General features: G+C 41.2%; 1 protein-coding gene across 1 annotated transcript in view; it reads left to right on the forward strand.

Annotated features, from left to right (window-relative positions):
• The window catches only part of LOC117454916 (dolichyl-diphosphooligosaccharide--protein glycosyltransferase subunit STT3B-like), a 102,477-nt gene that overhangs the window by 47,501 nt on the left and 32,486 nt on the right, over positions 1-22,490 (forward strand). The window contains exon 3 of the mRNA XM_034094190.1: positions 17,171-17,458. Coding sequence (XP_033950081.1) covers positions 17,171-17,458 — 288 coding nt within the window. The remainder of the gene's footprint in view (positions 1-17,170; positions 17,459-22,490) is intronic.

Genomic DNA, 22,490 nt, shown 5'->3' on the forward strand with positions numbered 1-22,490 from the left:
ATGAGCTCTAGGAAGTGACTGGAAGAATGCAAACACATATTCAAACTACTTTATCAATCAATCAATCAATCAATGTTTATTTATATAGCCCAATATCACAAATGATACATTTGTCTCAGTGGTCTTCACAGTGTGTACAGAATATCAGTATGACAATACGACACCCTCTGTCCTTAGACCCTCACATCGTACAAGGAAAAACTTCCAAAGAAAACCCAGTTTAAAGGGAAAAATGGGAGAAACCTCAGGGAGAGCAACAGAGGAGGGATCCCTCTCCCAGGACGGACAGACGTGCAATAGATGCCGTGTGTAAATTGAAAAGATAATACATTTGCAACATAGGTAGTCCAAATGTTTGGAAATGCATGTGTGTATAATAGGAAGATGAATCCACGAGGATATCCATCCAGGACCTATGATCCAGGACCACAGCCACGACTCAAGATCCAGCGCTCGCGATCCAGGACACAGGACCGCAGGATCATCCATGACTCCGGATCCCAGCGTATATAGACACCAAAAAGAAAGACATTTGGGGAGGCTGGGTTAATCGGAACATGAGTGTACACGGGTATAGACAGAGAGAAGGAAGAAGTAAGATGTCCCCCGACAAACTGAGCCTATATCAGCAAAACTAGGGGCTGAATCTAATCAGCCCTAACTATAAGCTTTATCAAAAAGGAAGGTCTTAAGCGCACTCTTAAAAACGGATAGGGTGTCTGCCGCCCGAACACAAACTGGAAGCTGATTCCACAAATGTGGAGCTTGATAAGAAAAGGCTCTGGCTCCCATTGTACTTTTAAAGATTCTAGGAACAACCAACAACCCTGCATTCTTGGAACGCAATGCCCTAGTAGGACAGTAGGGTATAATGAGTTCTTTAAGGTAAGATGGCGCCTGCCCATTAAGGGCTTTGTAGGCGAGAAGAAGAATTTTAAATTCTATCCTGTGTTCTATAGGGAGCCAGTGTAAGGCAGCCAGAACAGGAGTAATGTGGTCCCTTTTCCTAACTCTGGTTAGTACACGAGCCGCAGCATTTTGAATCAGCTGAAGCGACTTGATTGACTTCTTGGTACTCCCTGATAATAAAGAGTTACAATAATCCAGCCTAGAAGTAACAAATGCATGGACTAGTTTCTCTGCATCGTTTTGAGGCAAGATATGCCTGATTTTTGCAATGTTACGTAGATGGAAGTAGGCGGTCCTTGAAATTGATTTTATGTGGGCGTTAAAGGATAAATCCTGATCAAATATAACACCAAGATTCCTTACAGTCTCACTGGAGGCCAAATTAATGCCATCCATAGTTAGTATGTCTTTAGATAATTTGTTTCGTAGATTCTTCGGGCCAAGTACAATAACTTCAGTTTTGGTCGTGTTTAACATCAAAAAGTTTAAGGTCATCCACGTTTTTAAGTCCTTAAGGCAGTCTTGAATTTTATTTAGATGATTAATTTCATCAGGCTTGATTGATAAATATAGTTGAGTATCATCCGCATAACAATGAAAGTTTACAGAATGATTCCTTATAATATTGCCTAACGGAAGCATATATAATGTGAACAAAATAGGTCCGAGCACTGAGCCCTGTGGCACTCCATGGCTAACTTTGGTTTGCGTGGAAGATTCATCGTTAACACGTACAAACTGAGAGCGTTCAGATAGATAGGACCTAAACCAGCCTAAAGCAGTTCCCTGTATGCCAACTAAGTGCTCTAGTCTTTGCAATAGGATATCATGGTCGATAGTATCAAATGCAGCACTAAGATCGAGCAAAACAAGAATAGAGACAAGTCCCTTGTCTGAGGCTATTAGAATATCATTTGTGACTTTAACCAGAGCTGTCTCTGTGCTATGATGTGTTCTAAAGCCAGACTGAAAATCTTCAAATAAATCATTGTTTTTTAAGTAATCACACAGCTGTTTTGCGACCGCTTTCTCAAGAATTTTTGAGAGGAACGGAAGATTAGAAATAGGTCTATAGTTGGCTAAAACCTCTCGATCGAGGTTGTGCTTTTTAAGAAGCGGTTTTATCACTGCTACTTTGAATGATTGTGGAACATAGCCTGATAATAAAGACATATTCATAATATTTAATAAAGAAGTGCTAATTAATGGAAAAACTTCCTTCAACAGCTTAGTTGGAATTGGGTCTAACATGCACGTTGATGGTTTAGAAGAGAGAATCATTGAATGTAATTGTTCAAGGTTAATGGCTGAAAAGCATTCTAGTTTACTATCTAGTGTAATATTAGAACTTACGATTCCGGGAGCTGTTGATAACACTATACTGGTCGAAGGCAAGAGGTCATTAATTTTGTTTCTAAGAGTAACAATTTTATCGTTAAAAAAGCACATAAAATCATTACTACTGAGTGCTAAGGGAATAGAAGGCTCAATCGAGCTGTGGCTCTCTGTCAGCCTGGCTACAGTGCTGAAAAGAAATCTTGCATTATTCTTATTCTCATCTATTAATGAAGAGTAGTAGGCTGCTCTCGCTTTACGCAGTGCTTTCTTATATTCATTGAGAGTAATATGCCAAATTAAACGAGATTCTTCAAGTTTAGTGGAACGCCATATCCTTTCAAGTTGTCTAGACTTTTGCTTTATTTTGCGGGTTTCGGCATTATGCCATGGAGCTAATCTATGTTGTTTTATTTTCTTCTTTTTCAAAGGAGCAACAGAGTCTAATTTTATTCGCAGCGCATCTATAGCACTATCAACAACATGATCAATTTGGGGTGGTGTACATTTTGTATAAGTTTCCTCCCCTACATGCAGACATGCTATCGAGTTAAGTATTGGTGGAATCTCTTCCTTAAATGTGGCTATAGCACTAACAGATAGGTTTCTGCTGCAAGAGCTTTTGACTAATGCTTTGTAGTCTAGTAACAGTACTTCAAAAGTTACTAAGAAATGGTCGGATAAAGCAGGATTATGCGGTTCGACTAATAGTTGCTCAATTTCAATACCATAAGTCAGAACAAGGTCGAGAGTGTGATTATAGCAGTGGGTTGGTTTATTTACACTCTGACAGAAACCAACAGAATCTAATATAGAGTTAAATGCAACAGTAAGGCTATTTTTATCATCGTCAACATGAATATTAAAGTCACCTACGATAATTACTTTATCTGTTTTAAGAACCAAAGTTGATAAAAACTCAGAGAATTCTGATAAGAATTCTGAATAAGGACCTGGTGCACGATACACTGTAACAAATAAGATTGGCTGCAAAGTTTTCCAGGTCGGATGCGTAAGACTAATAACGAGACTTTCAAAAGAGGTATAATTACATTTTGGTTTAGTATTGATAAGTAAACTTGAGTCAAAGATTGCTGCAACTCCACCTCCTCGGCCTGTGCCTCGAGCAATATGAGTGTTGACATGGCTGGGTGGAGTGGCCTCATTTATGCTGACATATTCTTCATGTCTCAACCAAGTTTCAGTGAGACAGCATATATCAATATTATAATCTGATATTAAATCATTTACCAATATTGCTTTAGATGCTAGAGATCTTATGTTTAAGAGACCACATTTAATCTTCCTGTTTTGTTGCACTGTAGTAGTTGTTACATTTACTTTTATTAGGTTATTATGTATGACACCTCTTTTAGGTTTTACCTTAAATTGTCCTTGGGCAGACACACACACCGCTAATATTGGGTATTTTATTGGGTTCGGGATTCCTATGGGTGACTGCCTAGGAGAGAGCGCAGAGAAGCGTGTAAGACTGCGACTCTGCCTCCTGGTCTCAACTCCAGTTTGTCATGGATTACGTCCACAAAGCCCTGAAATGTTTGCCGAAATGAGATCTGCACCTTTCAAAGTAGGGTGAATGCCGTCTCTCTTAATCAGACCAGGTTTTCCCCAGAAGGCTGTCCAATTATTTACGAAGCCCACATTGTTTGCTGGGCACCACCAAGACAACCAGCGCTGAAATGATGACATGCGGCTATACATGTCATCATTGATCAGATTGGGGAGGGGACCAGAGAAGATTACGGTGTCCGACATTGTTTTAGCATAACTACACACCGACTCCACATTAAGTTTGGTGCATTCTGATTGGCGTAAACGAACATCATTACCACCGACGTGAATAACAATCCTACTGTATTTACGTTTATCTTTAGCCAGCAGTTTAAGATGCGCCTCAACGTCGCCCGCTCTGGCCCCCGGAATGCATGTGACTGTGGAGGCTTCGGTCTCTAAATTCACGTGTCTCATAATAGAGCTACCAATAACCAGAGTTGGCTTCTCAGCGGGTGTCTCGCTGAGTGGGGAATATCTGTTAGATACGTGAACGGGTTGGTGGGGACCTGCGGGTTTCGCGTTATGCCCCTTCTGAACAGTCACCCAGCCTCCCTGCTGCTCGGGAGTTGCCGGGGGACGGCTAAGAGGAGCTTCCTTTTGCCGGTCCGCACATGCTAACATGGGCTTTACTTTAGCTGAGTTACTTTCTAAGATGCGGAGCCGGGCTTCTATGGCTATGATTCCCGCCTCCAACCTAACAACTATACTACATTTAACACATGTATCCTTACCAGTAAGGGAGGCCGGGAAGTAACCAAACATGAGACAGGAAGAGCAGGAAATAGCACCAGAAGGTGGGGAAAGAGCCATGGCTAGCTATCAAGCTAAAGTAGCTACCGTTAGCAAACCCGAAAAGAGTGTAGGCAACTGTGGAGTTACAGTCGCTAAGAGAAGTAGAGTTGTGAGTGCTTAAGCTGTAGTAACGTGTGATTACAACGTCAGGCAGTTGCCGTGATCAAGAGTTTTAAAACGATCGATTAAGTTTAAGTTAATAAGCTATCAGCAACAGAACAGGCACACGGGATACCCGGAGATGACAACAACAACCGGAAGTTACAACGTGCAACGTGCTCACCGCAATAGGTTCCTCCTGTGGTTAGGTCCGGTTGGAAGGGAGGAGGCATACAGCTGTTAATGACGTGTTCACTTATTCTTTGGGAATCTGATAATGAATGGTCCTGCATACCTCTCTATGGAGAACGTCCAAGACTGTGCACATGGGAAAGGATCCAAAGCAGACCCAAAACATTTTGAAGGGATTACACATCCCACATGGCTGGTTATGCTTTGGGAGATGCTGGCTGGGAAAAGGAAGTCTGGGCTTCTTTGCTAAGCAAGCTGCCATTGTGAATTTGACCTACTTAAAGAGCCTGTGACACGGTTTTCCCCCATCATCCAAACCCATCAATTTGAGTACATATTGTCCCCTTGAAAACCGTTACTGAACTGATTTTGGATATTTGTACTTTGATAACCATTAATCTGCCCTTCAATGTTGACAATTTTCTGGATCTTCTCGCGGATTCTTCAAGTCCCGCCAAATGATGGGTGACGTCATTGCGGGCACAGCGCTCCAGCTGCACCGTCCAGGATCCCAGCTTCTGCATGTAAACCTTTATTTATATATATATATATATATATACAGTCAGATGTAAACGCACGACGGTGCACACAGCAGCAAGCTCAGACAGCGATGACAGGTTAATGTTGAACGTGTCTGAGAGCTCATATGAGGCTGAAGGATCGGTTTATGTTGTATCTGTTAGAAGTTTAGGAATGAGGTGCGTCAATATGGGCGATCATACGGTCATGTAGCCAGTGGTGGAATGGGACTAAAAATCATCCCGGGACTCTCGACCGGCCCACTTCGGTACCGCTAGTAAATTGTCAACGGGGGGAGTGGGGGATGTCAGGGGCGGCGGGTGCTGTAGATAGTAAATGTAAATATGTAAATATTTGTGTCACTGCATCCTGGTAAAATACAAATATAATGTATAATGTCTGTGTCTTTGACATTAGCGCTGCTAGCCACCTGTGCCCTGTAGCCTACTACGAAGCCAGTTAAACAGACCCTGGATATGTTTGAGTAACAAACAAACTAACAACAACAAACTAACAAACGAGATCTCGCTAAGCGGTCCTACGACGCTGGTTATCAACTCGGTAAATCAAGCCAGGGTTTCTCTCTCCAGCTGAGAGCGCGTTCACGTCTAAGACACGAGTGGATCTGACTTTAATTACATTTGTCTCGAGTGTTTCGTCAACATAATGTGTTAAATAATACTTCTGCATACAGTCTGTGACACTGAGTGTTGCACGGCCAGATGAGGCTGGAGAAGCTGACTCAGATAAGGAAATATATGATATTATATGATCGATGATCTGATTGATGATGTAATATGAATGATAAGTGCGACACGTCGGCGTCTTCTCTGCATACGGCAGTTTAAACTGTATTTCCTTTATCCTGTAATATGACTTGAGAGATTTAAACTCAGCACACTGAGTTGATCTCTTTTCTATAGACGCCGGAGGCGGGCAGCGTCAGGTAAAAGAAGTTATTTAGCCTTCTCAAACCTGAGCCTCACGCGCCGCCTATGGGGGATGTGCTAGTTACTTATCCGACCGGCCCACTTCGGTACCGGCCCATCGGGATTCGTCCCGATGGCCAGTCCGCCACTGCACCCAGCCCACGTAAACTGTCAACGGGGGGAGCCTCGCTGCGGGGAAACGGTGGACCTAGTGTCCCGATCGGAGTGGGAATAATAATAATAATCCGTGCATTTTATCCATTCATTTCCCCAACATTGTGGTAAAAAAACCACACGTTTAATCCATGTTGGTGTACTACAACTACAAAAAGCATCGGTTTGTTTTCTCATCAGGAAATGCAGACCGGCTCAAACAAACGATTTTTAATCATCATCCTCACGATCATTTAATGTGTTCATATGTTCGCCGAATTGACATGAAAGCACTAATAAATGTAGTTTCATCCACTTGAGTTTACAACTACAAAAATAATCGATTTGTTTTTATATCACATCTGACGGGAGGAAATTCAGCAGCTCTCACTCCCGATTTTTAATCCTAATGTAATCATCTTCACCACGATCATTTATGTTTATGTTCGCCGAATTGACATGAAAGCACTGACAAATATGAATATACTGTAGTCAACTTCATTAAAACGTTATTAACGTGCCTAATCTCAGTAATTCACCATTTCTACGCATGACAACACACTTTGTCCGTGTTTGGCTCTCTCGCCGCACAGTGAAGCGTTCCCGCATTTACGTCACTTCCGGCTTCCCCCAAAACTTCAAAATGAGTCGAAGGAATTTCCCGCGATGTTCGAAATTATTGATATTTAACGGAACGGTATCGCTTTTTCTTTTTTAAACTGACTGTTCGAGATTACTAGTAGCCCAATATTTCATTGCACAACAGTTGTTGGGATGCTGTCACAGGCTCTTTAAGTGGCAGAAGCTGATAGATTGAGTCTTATTTTAGCCACGGTAGGAACTTTTGGGGGAATTTTCTTAATATTCTGTCTCAATCCCTCCTCATATGAAATGATTATTATAGCACCAAAATGGCCCCAATTCATCAGTAGAGTCACGCGCGTGCGCTGAAGGGGCTGCACAGTGAGGACAGGGTGTCCTGGAGGGGGTGGGACACATTGTCCAGCAGGGAGGACAGCTTGGCTGCCATTCTCCTGTCTCCCACCACCTCCACAGTGTCCAGAGGACCAGGGCTCTCGACTAACTTTTTTCCCCATCCTCCCGGAACCGTCCCGAAATACAATCTAAGCCGTCCCGAAATTAATGTGGACCGTCCCGAATTTAAAATGTTAGTTTTTCTACATTATCATTAGTTAAAATCATTCAAAGTGACCTTTAACATAAATAAAACATCATACAAATCATTAGATGATAATTCATCAACCTTTTTATTTGAGTAAATCATTCAATCACATAAACAAAGGCCAAATATATTTAATCAAACACACAAACGAGAAAATTACTCTAATATTGAATCCAATCAAGTCCCATCCAATTAACAAAAAAATCCAACACTGTCCCAGAGTAACTACTAACCAGGATGACTGTCTGTAACACAGTCAGGAGACCTTTACAAACTGCCCCGCCCCCTCGCACACAGACTGGAGAGAGAGATCTCGTCTGGATTGGAAAGCTCGAAAATACATCATAGACGCATGTTGTAGTCTTAGATATATTAGAAACGGAGTTGGCGAAACTAAAACTGTGATATAATGTTTGTGTAGCAATAATACATATGACATATATTTTTTAATGTAATGTCTCCAGTACCGATAAAAAGTCCGATAACGTCGGAGCTTAACGTTACCACTGTCTTTAATAATTCCGGCCCGCGGCCCGTTTAATACCGGGGCTCGGTACCCATCCCTACATAGGGAGAGCTGCAGCATATTGATAAGGACTAAATACGATGGAGGGTTCTCTTCCTTATAACTCATAGGGAATGAAGAGGAGTAAGTAAATAAAGAGGCCGGCGCTCCAGGGTCAGGTTCTGCTGTGCGTATTTGTGATGTAACGGTAAAACATTTCAGAATTCCTCCACGGGATGCCATTGTTCATCACTCAACCCACAAAATACACACACTCAGTACATAGCTAGACCCGCAAATTTGCGGGCCAGGAATTCTCGGGCACAGCCAGCTGGGCGGCTGACTGACAGCCAGCGGCACAGCTGGAGCTACATGTGTGTGTATTTCGTGGGTTTCTAAATGTTTTTCTAAATGTTTTTCGATTTCATTTTCATCGCCGTTTGTAGTAGAGTTAGCTGGGTATTTTTATTTTAACTCTCGTCCCAAATTCGTCCCAAAATTATTTGTTATCCCCCCCGACACTATTTTCTTCGGCCCCGGGACGACAGGACGTCCTTAAGCTCGAGCCTTCCTTACCAGTCTGTTGTTCATTCTCTTCCATATCTCTTCCATATCGACATGTAAGCAATTCTACAGTTCACATGTCAGATACATTGTAAAAGTAATACAATTTGCCTATACCTGTTGTTGTTTTTATTCATAAGCACATCAAGATTACTCATCGACATTGAGTAATATCTAATGTAGTCAGTATGTATGTCCTCAATAGTGGTTCATGCAAATAACTAAAGTAGGTATTGAGTCTGTTGTCATTGGTATTCTCAGTACTGTATGTTTGTGTTTGTGTGGGGTGGGGGGGTAGGCTGGGGTTATCTGGGTTTAGGCAGCAAGGTGATGCAAAGATACCATAAGCCTCCACCAGGCAGCATGGATTTAAGTCACAATCCAGTGGCAACAGTGAGCTGTGAACCTGACCGATTCCCCAGGCTGCTACTGTCTCCCTGTTACCAGCAGCAAGAGCAGTTGTGAAGCATTGACCCTTTTCAGTGAATAATGTGCCAATTCCACAAAATCCATCTCCCATTTCCCATTTCCCACGCCCCCTGAATATAGTATGAACTACTGCACCAAAGACGCTACAAATTGGAATTACAAAACCCCTCCCTCAACATGTATCTGTCATGACTTAACTAATTGTAATTGTACATGACAGGCCTTGATTGTAATAATGAATGGGCTGGTTCTGTCACAGTACATGAATACTTGGGTTGTGCCCTTTACCCAATGGGTGGAGGCTGAAACTCATGATTAGACTGGTAATCGAAATTGGAAGGCGAATAGTTTGAAATTAATTTGTATGACATTTAAAAGATCCCTGGGCTGCACAATTCTTTGTCTTCTGCATGCAAATAAACGTACAAGGCTTTCCTCTGTTAATTTCTATTTGCATTTCATGAATATAGGCGGACAATGAAACAAAGGAAAATGCATTGTTATTCATACATACTGTTCATTTGATTAAGTTTAATGTTGAGTTGTGCTGATTTCTACTCAATTTAACTTTCACTTGCAAGTTATTTCATGTTCCAGTCCATTACTATAATTGTTTTAATTTGCTTAGCAGTAGGGATATAACCTATATAACCCTATATCGTATCTATTTATATATTATAACTACGGCTGTCAAACGATTACAATTTTTAATCAGATTAATCACAGCTTAAAAATTAATTAATCATGATTAATCACCATTCGAACTATGTCCAAAATATGCCATTTATTTATGTATATTGTTGTGGGAATGGAAAGATAAATGAAAGAAGGCGGATATATCCATTTAACATACAGTATCTATGTTTATTATAACATTTTTCTGCATGTCAAAATGAAAGACAACCCACACACCTATCAATCATCAAACCGTGGGGTCTTAATTCATTACGTGTTGATTTCTATCAACGGGGGAGTACTTCAGGAAAGTCGACAGAGAGAGGGGGGGGGCGCGCTAGTGGAGTACTTCGTGACCACAGAGTGTGAACGTTGTGATCAGCTGTTTTAGCGCAGTTCTCCAGTGAAGGGGGGAGTCTCCCTCCGCAGCCGGTTGGCGTAGTTTTAGCACAGTTCCGTTGTACAGACCGACGTTAACTGTCGTCCGGTGATCTAACCGCCTTATGGAAAAGCTTCACAAGTACGTCGGTACGCAAATGCGCTTTGTGACACAAGTGACGGTACGCATTTCAGATTACGCACATAACCTGCGTACCAGTTATGTGCACCCCTGTACCAGAGCCATATTATTACTATTATATGGCTCTGTCCTGTACTACAGCAAAAGTTGTCTCCGTAGGGACTTCCTGCAACAACACCACGCCGTTATCAAAGATGTTCTATTGAGAAGACGATCACTACGTGACAAAAGTTTTCAAAACCGTGGCTACTGAAATCAATCTTACTAACTGCTGTGTGTGCAATTTACTCCGCGAGTTGGCAGACTTTATTTTGCTTACTTTAACATAATTTTTCATGGTGGGGCTAAGCCATTTCTTGGTATGGGTGTAGCCTACCCCAGCCATACCCTGGCGCTGCCACTGGTGGCACGTATGAGGCGGGCCATTCTGCACATGCGTTAAATGCGTTAAATATTTTAACGCAATTAATTCAAAAAATTAATTACCGCCGTTAACGCGATAATTTTGACAGCACTAATTATAACGTTATTATGAGGTGTTAAAATTAGGGATGCTCCGATCGCCAATTTCGGGGCCGGAATCAGTATCGGCCGATGCCGATCCGATCGAGTGGGCGGGGCCTAAATGGAAGATTTAAACATCACTTTACATCTTCCATTTCTAGTGATGTTTAAACTCAGTTAATGGGGCTCATTCACGGAGCTTCCACAAACAACAATCAACTTAATTATTACATTGAAATGATGTACATTATTCAAGTTTACATTCACTTTGGATAATAACACGGGAGAAATGAGCGGAAGCTCTCTCTTTTCCTCTCTCCCTCTCTCTCTCCCCCCCCTCTCTCGGGGGATCCCTAGTTAAAATGTAGTCTTTGCGAGAAACTTGAATAAATGCAGTAGTTTGAGGATGTTTTTACAGCAATATAAAATAGATGTTAGAACGTTTTAATTTTCCTAGTAAAACACTAGTGTATGTTGTACATGGGATATATTTAAAGGGGACTTATCATGCAAAATGCACTTTTTGATGTCTTTTATACATAAATGTGTCCCCGGTGTGTCAGGGAAGTCACGCAGCGTCAGAAAATAAAACCCTCTCTCTTTTCCTCCGTACCCAAATCTCTAAAAACGGGGGTACAACGGAGCTGATCCAGATTTGCGGCGATTTTACGTCATATCGGAAATGTGGACCCACGGCACTATCAGAAAGTTGCTATCAGAAACAATGCCTGACTGTTTTGGACGTAATATGGTCGGTGTTCACATTAGCATCGCTAACACTCAGAGCTAACCTATACTGGAGCGCATGTGTGTGAAGAAGCGGGAAATAAAAAGGAACTCACCTTGTTGTATAACCGGCAAGAGAGCAAGCCTTTGAGCTCCATACTGTTTCAGAAATAATCCATGATATGGTGTTTCATCACGGCAGTATTTAGTTTAGACAGTAGCTGCCGGGTCCCGCATGAGCTCAGCCCCCCCCCCCTTTTTTTTTTTTTTTTTTTTAAATAGAGGGATATGAAGCACTAATATAGCCTCAAGTTAGACCCACATGCAAATAAAGGACGAGAGCTTCTGCTTTATCAGAGCAAGAGTTTTGTTTTTACAATAGATGCTGTGATGAGCAGTTACGCCATTGTATTCCTTCCTCTTTAGCAGAACTGTCTCCAAAAAAGTGTTGAGTGTGAGTCATTTCAGTGGGTAGCATTTGTGAGGAGATTGCCTGGTCAGGATATGTCCTGCAATGCAATTACCAAGCCATTACGGTAGTAATGTTGTCCCTGCATTTGGTGTTATTATTTTGTCGCTGGATGATTGCATTCACACTTCTGCTGCTATAGGGATGACATTGTTCTTATTGGAATCAATAAATGTAGTATACTGGAACCAATGGGTTGCTTTACATGTCAATTTGCCAAACTAATTGAAGTGATTTGACTGTCCTGAAGTAGGGCTGCAACAAACGACTAATTTGATAATCGATTAATCTATCGATTAATGAAACGATTAATCGACTATTCGGACTATTCCTGTATGCCTTGCACAATTTCTCAAACACTCTTATTTAGCCATCAACTTTTAGATTTAGCTTGAGGTTGTTTTAGGCATGTGGAAACTAACAATGAAGACAATAAAGATGAATACTTGATTCCAAAATACATATATTATTGAAATAACTTAAATTGTGAACAAAACTAACATTGCTTTTTATTCAAATTTAAATAAATAATATTTCACATCAAAAGAAACAACAGTGTTTTAACAAATCGTATTAAATAATCTGATGACAGAACTGTAAACCGAATAGCTGAAACTTTAACAAACTAAATAATAATAATATATAATATTTTTATAGCGCCTTTCAGGAAACCCAAGGTCGCTTTACAAGTCGGGTAGGGGGGGGGGGGGAGCAGGGGAAAAAAGGCAGACAGGTTAAGGGGGTGGGGGGGGAAGTAGCGGACAAATAAACCTATTAAACTAACTATACAGTGGGGAAAGCCTTGGTAAGAAGGTGCGTTTTGAGGGCTTTTTTGAAAAAGTCCAGGGTTGGGGCGCTGCGGATTTAGGGGGGGGAGAGAGTTCCAGAGGGTGGGGGATGCCACACTGAAGGCTCTGTCACCAAAAGTCCGCAAATAACTGTTACCTCTAATCATTATGTTTGTATAATGTAGTTAGCTCCGTGTGTTGCTGCTAGCATACATAACACCTGACGTGGAAACGTTACTCATGGACGGGGCTACAGAGCTGCTAGAAAGACAGTCGAACCAGGTGCATTCGTCCGTCTGGATGTGGAGCACTTTTGCTAAATGTTTAGACAAATAGCTCGTGTTACCGCCCTCACATGCTAAACTCTTATTCCACTTTTGGCAACGAGCATTCTCCACATCGAGACGGGTAAAGTTTAACCACCTCGGAGCGCGTTCTCTCCGCCATCTCCCACGTGTGTGTGTGTGTGTTGCTGCATGTTGCAGCTGCCCGTGTGTAAACTGCCCCGCCCCCTCGCAAGCAGGCGGGGGAGAGAAAGATCGAAAATACATCATAGACGCATTTGTTTGTCTTTTTGCATATTAGAAACGAGTTGGCGATACTAAGACTGCGATATAATGTCTTTGTAGCAATAATACATGACATATATATTTTAAATGTCTCCAGTACCGATACAAAGACCAATAAAGTTAGAGCTTAACGGGGCGTAAAACACACGTGTTGACGTCACCAACGAATCGACGACTGAATTAGTTGGCAACTAATTTGGTAATCGATTAAGTCGATTAGTTGTTGCACCCCTATCCTGAAGTCAGATGCACTACAGCAGAATGATTGGGGATGTTGTTAAAGGATGTTAAAGGCTGGTGAACACGAACAATGAACTGAGCCTAGTAAGTTTTACCGGTATTGTGTAGCTGAAGCTTGTTTTAGTGTATTTCACTGTGCCATTCTTGTCCAAAAACTACTTAAATATGGTATTTAGCAGCACTTTAGCACAGTATGACTTATTGTATGTTTTACTCCCAATTGAGTAACATGTGCTAGAAACTGCACTGATAGTCTCTCTCAGGAAATAACTGTAAATGTGTGTTTTTCTCCCCCCTTTTTCTTTATCTTCTTAAGCTTTACATTTTCAATTGGCACCAATGGGCTTGTATACAGTTTGCCAGCGCTGTCCTTTTAACAGGCTACTTCTGCTTTCAAACTACATTTGACTTGGATGAAGTTTAATCCCAGATGGTCAGCCGGTCACATTCAAACGGCCAGCTGCATTCTGCCTCTCAGGAATTCTGATAGCAGGTGGACGGGTCATTCGGTTGGCCATGCTCAATGAAAATGAATCCATATAACATGCAAATCTATGCAAAGTGGATCAAGATCTAGGAACTGCTCCTCGGACATCTGACAGAGCTAGAGCACAGGTTCAATACATTTCAGACTTTCACCGGCTGTTATTTCTATATAAGAGGCTGAGATGGGATCGTTTGCTGGAACAATCTGGTTCCTTTTTTCAAGGGCACCGTGATGGCAGTTGCTGGAGTAACAGAAAGCCACTCACTCATTTGTAGGCTAATTGTCAAAATCCCACTTGTTTGCACGACTGAGCTGGTTCTTTTTCTGAACATAGACAGGCTCCAGGGAAGAAGGGCATTTATTTTACTCCCACACTGCATTCGGTATCATAAAACAAATGTGTGCGAGCGCTTATTTGCATCAAACATATGCTTGTAAAACAGGGAGGGGTGTGGAGAGAAACTGGTTTTGATCTCAGATTACTGCATTGTGCCTCTTTCTTAGCCCATAGTGCAGCCACAATCCATGGCTTTTGTAGGAAAAACAAAGTTATATTCCCTCCTACACCTGTCTTGGCATTATAAAAACGTCAGTCTCCTTTCTCATAAGGAGATATGTTTCTGACCCTTCAAGCTGGAGATGGGATTCATAAAACCACCGTTGCTCTAACACTAAGTAACAAGACTTGGATTTTTTTCCGTTGCATGAAACCTTTGCTTATGCCTGCACTCTCTTCGACATACCCTGGCCGTTTCTCAATGTCGAGTAAACCTGCTGCAGAGCCACTATTTAAAGTATACTACGTCATCGAGTGGCGCCGAAGGACTGTTTAAATGCATGTTAAATGCCCAGCATTCGGCGCCACTCGATGACGTAGTATACTTGAAATAGTGGCTCTGCGGCAGGTATACTCGACATTGAAAAACGGCCCCTGTCTTTCCTTTCATTCTCTATAGTTCATTTTTCCTCTTTTTTCTCCCAACCTCTCTGCTCCTTTATCTTTCATCTAGCCTCCTGTACTGTCTGCATCTGTCTTTCTTTAAGTGTCTGGCTGTCTTTTCTCACCTCCATTGTGCCTAGTTTATTTTGCCCTTTCTTTCCTTACCCTTATCCTGTCCCCTCCCCCACCGCATTTTTTTACATTCAAAATCAGACCGATGATCGTGACAGTCCTCATTAATTGTGTATAATAGCGTTAAGTCTCTGAGCACTCGGATGGGTCACACCGTTTGGAAGATGGACGAGCCAATATCAGTGAATGTGACAGTTCAGTGCCTTTCTGCATAGACCAGTCCAGCTGCCCTCACCCTTTTTATTCCCCTTCACACTCCCAGCCACCCTCCCAAAGCTGTCAGTTGCTCTTTCTCCTGAGCTGTAGATAAGGAAGAAAGGCTTCTCTAATGTGACGGTGCATAACAACAGCGGCCTGTCAAGCCAATAAACAACTCTTTGTTGCCATAAGGACAATGACTCAAGTGCATTTTTCGTAACAACTTTTGTCAGCCCTAGTCGATATTTTCATAACGAACAAGCGATGTGATGCATTTGGAATCCCAATTTAGCAAGAAGTGCTGGTAAATTATGCGCAAAGGTGTTATAGCCATCCAATGCGCGCTGTAATGAACATTCCCAATCATCTATGTAATGTTTTCAGGACCCGGACCCTCCCACAGAGTTTAGAGTGGCTAATTATTACAAGACTAGTTTTGTAAATGAGAGGAAACGGCTCCATTATACAGAATCCAATCCTCAGAGGCAAGACATGCTTGCTTTTCATTGAAGAAGATTGGTTGATACCTTGCCTACCAGACCCCAGCTTCCACTAAGTGGAGTTTTAAAATGTGTTTGTCAAAGAAAATTATAAATGGCTATTAGGGCTGCACGATTTTGGGAAAAAATCTAATTGCGATTTTTCTGACAAATATTGCGATTGTGATTCGATTTGCGATATTTGTTTTTAAGCGACCCAACGGAAGTTTATTGTAAAATGCGGCCATATCTCCAGCTAGGAAGGTCGCATCAACATGCTCCCGTCTCTAGCACCCCCGCAGCCCGAGCTACGAGTGAAAATACTAAACTTACATGAAACTTCCGTTGGGTTGCTTTAAAGTCAAGCTTCAGTTTAAGATTCACCCTGTAATAGATGTAAAACATGTGATGGAGCATTACTAACCTGACTCAGAAACCATCTAAAGCTCCATTGGAAGCCATTTGGAAAGGGCAGGCACTTTCAGAAGCACTTGGCAGGTGATTGGATCAATCTGTCTATCACCTTCTATCATGGGCCACTTCTGATTGGTTAACAATGGCTGGTACATTTGGAGCACAGCACTTCTGATTGGTGTGGATGACTGATACACAAGAAGAACAAAAAAATGTTAAAAAAAATCGCAGGCTTTGCGATTTGATAATCGCATCATTTAAAATCGCGATTTCGATTTAAAATCGATTAATCGTTCAGCCCTAATGGCTATATTGTTTTGAAATAATAGAATGTCATTTGAAAAATATCAAACGTGTTAGTTCCAGATTTCCATGAGCTGCTTTCTTTGGATCAGGGGAATTGTGATTTTTCAACCATTCACTTACATTTAATCAACAACAAGTTTACAACAGCTCTAGATGACTTGAGTTTTATCATACACAGTAGGAACTGCTTGAGCCTTGGAGCAGGACATATTAAGCCTTTTTATACAATGTAATCTATAAGCTCCAAAGGACTGTTTCTCAATCAATCAAATGTCTTAATGATAATGCAGCTTGTCATTTTCTCATGTAAGTTATCCTCAGAATTGTCGTCATCTCTGTTTATGTCTCGGGCTGCCTCAATAAAAAAAAAATGGTTGCCAATACATTTTCTGTAGCAGGCTTATTGTAGCATGATATACTTTATTACTTTATTAATCCCCGTGGGGATTGCATGCATCTCTCATTGCGTGTCAGTTTAACATCCCTCCCATCCATTATTTTGCTCAACCTGTCTCTCTCTGCCCCCCCCCCCCTCTCAGGTTTACCCCGGGTTAATGGTGACTGCCGGCCTCATCCACTACGTGCTTAACCTGCTCCACATCACCGTCCACATCCGTGACGTATGTGTCTTTTTGGCACCGGTGTTCAGCGGTCTGACCGCCATCTCCACCTTCCTGCTGACGAAGGAGCTGTGGAACCATGGTGCAGGGCTGCTGGCAGCCTGCTTCATCGCCATCGTCCCTGGCTATATCTCCCGCTCGGTTGCAGGCTCTTTCGACAATGAGGGCATCGCCATCTTCGCCCTGCAATTCACCTACTACCTCTGGGTATGTACACTCTTCATTTGATGGAAAGATGCAATAGGAGCGTATAGCTCAAAAAATAAAAATGTAATCCAGGCCAACATGTCATTTCTATTGTGGATGTACACCTTCTGTGAATAGTGTTTCAGGTGTTAGGAATCAGAATAAAACCTGATACATGTCCTCTTAAAGCTTCTAAACCTGAAAGATATGTCAACATTTCTACCGCAACAGTAAGGGCTTTATGTAGCCCTATTTTCAATCTTATTTGGTCTCACCTTAGATGTTGAATTATTTATCCAGAGGATGAAAGGCACACTGGGCATCTTTGCAGAGCATGTGGAGCCCAGGGAATGGTATGCTCCACAGTAAAACCTTCACAATAGGATGACCTTTAAGAGCAGACTAGAAAATGTTGTGGTTTAAAAGGTTGAATAACCCCCCTCCCAATTTACCTTCCTTTTTAAAATACACAAAGTAAACACAGCCTGCAGGCCAGCTGACCTTGTTGAGTTTGCACCATCATAGTTCTCAACAAGAATCTGTAATATTTTTCCTTTAGATAATCAAAAGACAATTTGTCAAGTAGTAGACCTTGACCGCATAAATAAATTCCACTGATGGAGAGAAAGTGTTTTCAATGCAGCTTGGATGTTTGCACGAACCACAGAGTAATGGTCTGATCAATGTTCTTCCACAAAAGATGGAAGATGTCTGAAACAGCCATTGTTAGCTGCCTTACAGCCCTGCAGATAGTCTTACCATGAATGCCTCTTGTGTGTGTTTGTATTCCTGTGTGAAAATGAAGAGATCTGCTTGGCAAACATCCCCCCCTCCCCCCCACTCATTCTTCTTTTTTTTCTGTATTGAACTGTACCAGTTGAGTAATACCCGCTTTTTCTTTACATTTATAAACTTGGAATAAGAATGATGAACAGGATTTAGAAAACATTGAAAGGACATTTAACATAGAACATATTTCCAGCCAACCAGTTAAAATAGAAGTATTCCGTTCCTACTTCTGCTAAACTGTTGATCTAAAGACATCTACCGATTTAAGAGGAGTGAACCATCCATGAATTGCCAATACAAAACTTGCTTTCAATTAATTCCCTGCACCATCCCTTGCAAAGGAGACAAAGCAAATGTTGTGTGTGTTTCCTTAATAGGAGGCAACGTGCCAACAATCCCAGATTAAGTAGAACAAAGAGGACCCTTTGAACATTAGAGCCTCAACCATCAGTCGGACATTCAATCTGAAATTAGATGCTACAAAGTAATAAACAACTGGGATCTTTAAAGACCGAAAGGGATTTGGAGTTTGAGTAAGCTGTTACAAACCAAGGTGACATACAAGATAAACACTTGGATTCAACATTCTTGACTAGCAGTGACAGCAGGACCTTTGTCATTCATTGTTGCATCCCAGTGGAGAAGATGTCTGATACACTTGAGAATTCAGGTAGGTGACTGCCAGGCTAGTTGCTACTCTTAAGGGAATCATTAGTGGCTTCAACTTAATGCAAGTGGAAACAGGGCGCTAGTGGAGACTAATGATACATGAATTGTAATTTGTTGCTGTTAATGCTGTAGCCCTGGACTTGATAGACATAGACTTCTAACAAATGTCTTCTCCTGTCGTGCAGAATATGCTTTTAAATGAACAGCTGTGGGCGGTACATGATGTCATGACGTAACGGTTAAAGTAGTCATGTTTCTGCTACTGAGGTACGGGGCATTGCTGGATGAAAACTCTAAATGCATGGTTATTACTGTGTATAATTAGAACGCCTTGGGCATATTTCTGAGTACAACATTATCCTGTCATCTCATGGAGTCTATAAAATGATTTTTTTTCAGCAAAATGGCCACATGTGTCTGTTGATTGCAATGATGGAATATAAAAGTAAGAGTTGAGGGAAGCAATTACAGTCATCCCTGTGAAAACATTTCACACCAGCACAGTAAACCTGAGCAGGTGTTGAATGAATATGGATGTCAAATTCCAATGTAATTGTCAATGTATGAATGTAAAAGAGATCAAGCAGCTAATTTAGGTGATATTAAGGAGTTGACAGATTTGATAGGACTGAACTAACAAGAAGCCAGCTGTGTTCCCCTGTAAGGCATTCAATCTCCCCAACATGCATGCAGCATGGTTGGGGACAACATAAGTCCCTGGGATTATGATCTTTATCATTGCTTTTACAAATATTAGGAATAACCAAAGAAATACCCTCACTTACTACTGTTTCCTTTGTAATGCTTCTTTGTGTCTATTCATGTAACGTAAACCTGAGCTGCAGGCGTAATGCAAGTATATAAATATATTATTTTCAAATGCTTTTTTTTTTCTAACTCGGAAGCTTTTGGTATTATCTTAAAAACAGTATGCCATGATAGGATGGCGCTATCTTATTGGAAGTTAATGCAAATAAGCCAAATGCCTATTGACCAACCACAAAGTAGCTGTCTAATTTGAGATAAATAGGTCATTTATGGCTCTTTCACATCACCCAGTTACAGAGATGAGGCAGGCGAATCAAACTCCACTTCATTGCTTCATACCTGCATCGTTCAAACACAACTGCCTGCAGCTGCTAAAGGGTATCATCATAGCATGAGACTGAGCAAGACCCACAGGACTTCCACATTATTGCAGACATTTGAAAGGCCATATTACCTTACACTTCAGCAGCATTCATTGAAAATATTCTGTCTTACCTGTGTCATGCTAAAACGACTCATGTCATCTAATGGTGCCAGAGGCAGCAATACTTTAGAATGAACCAATTAAAAGCTGTTTCTAACCACCTTAAATCAAGACACACTTGTGAAAAATTACTGTGGATCATCACAGCTGATAGTTTCAAATACTGCAAAGCACACAGTTACATATTCAAGGCCTTCCACATGCCAAATATAAGGTCATGTTTTTATCTTCACAAATGTGTATTTCTTCAATGGAAATTGAGGTTTTTGCACTTGGTGTTGTGCAAATGATCTGTGTTTGCAAAATAATTGTCTCTTTCTAAGGGGATAAAGTGAAACATAACATTGTTGTTGTAGATGCTGCCAAACTCTTGATCTGCATTGGCAATTATACGAATAGAAACATCAGTTGTAAAAAGGCATCAACCTTTAAAAATGTACTTTATTCTCGTTTTCTTTTTTATCATTTTTCTTTTGAGTTATTTTGAATAAAACTGCATGTTGCAAGGTTCACTTTAGATGTATTATTTAATTTTCATTTAACTCATTGAAAACTACAGAGTCAGTTCCTACACACACAGATTTGTATAATAGTTGCCAATGTTAGACAGGCAAACTGGAACTGTAAGTGCCTAACAGTCCTCATCCAAGTGGTTTCACTGAGTGAACAGCTTACATGTTGCTTGCCAAAGGCAATGAATGGTACTATGAGTAGCTAGTAGGCTATTTATCCAATTTTTATTTGTGCTTCACGGCATTGATTTCCCTTTATGCTCAAGCGTAAAGACATGCTGCAGAGTGAAGCCTTTCATCCAGGTAGTGATGCAGGTATTTCCTCATGCCATGCCTCAGCACTGTTTGTCACTCAGTAACACGCTTGGAAGTAAAGTTGCCGCAGGGTTGAAAGGGAGCTTTTATCTGTTCAAGCATTCAGCCATCCCAGTTTATGTCACTTTGACAAATTGTGCATGGGTGCATGTCTACGTGTGGTTCGGTTTCATGGTGGTATTGGTCACTATGCATCCAGCTTGCAGACAATTATCTAACTGTTGCTGACCTGGCAACGACGTACACTTTGGTGTCCAGGTGGCTGGCTGAGCATGCCAGGTGTGTTTACAGTTGTTGTCCTGGAATACATCTGGCTTTGTGCCTTGTGTGAGACAGTCTAACCCAGGGGTCGGCAACCCGCGGCCCTTTAAGCCCTCTGCTCTGGCTCCCTTGAGCTTAGACAAAAATAAGAAGGATATAAAATAAAAGTATTTGTAGGACTATTTATATTTTGTTGCATGGTTGAAAATGTTTCGTATCTTGTATTTTGAGGTGATACTGTGACACATAAATAAAAAACAAAACGGTTTTAATTAGGTCAACTAAAATATGCGTCACATCCTGCTACAGTCCCGCGCGAGCGCCTTTTCTTGGAGGCGAATAACCCCCGGCTCGATGAGCGAACTATGGATAAATCAAAGAAAAGTACCGGAGGAACACAGGATTTAATTCTGTGTGGACAGAGTTATATGCTTTCACAGCAAACGATGCTGGTTTACCGGTATGTTTGATATGTAGAGAGAAGTTGTCAACGGTGGTGCAGCCTTTACGTATCGAGGAACAACAAGGGAGAGGAAGACAGCTGACGATCTTCAGTCATAATTCAATGGGGTATGTAATTTCTTTCAGAAAACACTTTTTGTTATATTCCATGGAATGCTCTTAACGTCCCGATAGCAATGAATATATTAAATGCTTTGACAATAAATACAAAAATTAATCTGTGGAAGCCGTAGCGCTGTAAAAAGCACGACCAATCATCTGAGCCGGCCCGGTTAAAGTAACTGGATGGCCTACCTGCCTGTCAGCCTTCCATCTGTGCACAAACTGATCTCGTGCCCTCATTGGTCATGTGCGCCTTCGTGTGTGTTGGAGGAGGGGCTCTGTAAGAAAGTCTGAAGGACGAGGCATATTTTTTCCGGTTTTGTACTTTCAAATTCTAGCGCACTCGAGCTGGTTTCTCCATTCTTACCTACCCTACCTTTAACTCTTTTTAGGGTGCAGCTATATGTTTTATTTATTTCAAAGTGGGCCCATTTTAATAATATTTTTTTTTCCTTCAAATGTGCAGAGGACTCCCCAAGTGCTGTGTTTAATTTATTTTAAAGTAGGCCTGTGTATTATTTTTTTAATTCTCCTTATAAGAGTTCTTTGTTTCTTATTAGAGGTTAACAGTTTTATATCATGTAATAAATAGCCTAATAAATGCAAAAAAAATGTAGTTTTTGTCTGATATAACAATAAAAAAACTATGAAATATGTTTTGCGGCTCCAGACAAAAAAATGTTTTGGAAAA

Source organism: Pseudochaenichthys georgianus, chromosome 11 (assembly GCF_902827115.2).
Source record: "Pseudochaenichthys georgianus chromosome 11, fPseGeo1.2, whole genome shotgun sequence".
NCBI classification, from domain to species: domain Eukaryota; kingdom Metazoa; phylum Chordata; class Actinopteri; order Perciformes; family Channichthyidae; genus Pseudochaenichthys; species Pseudochaenichthys georgianus.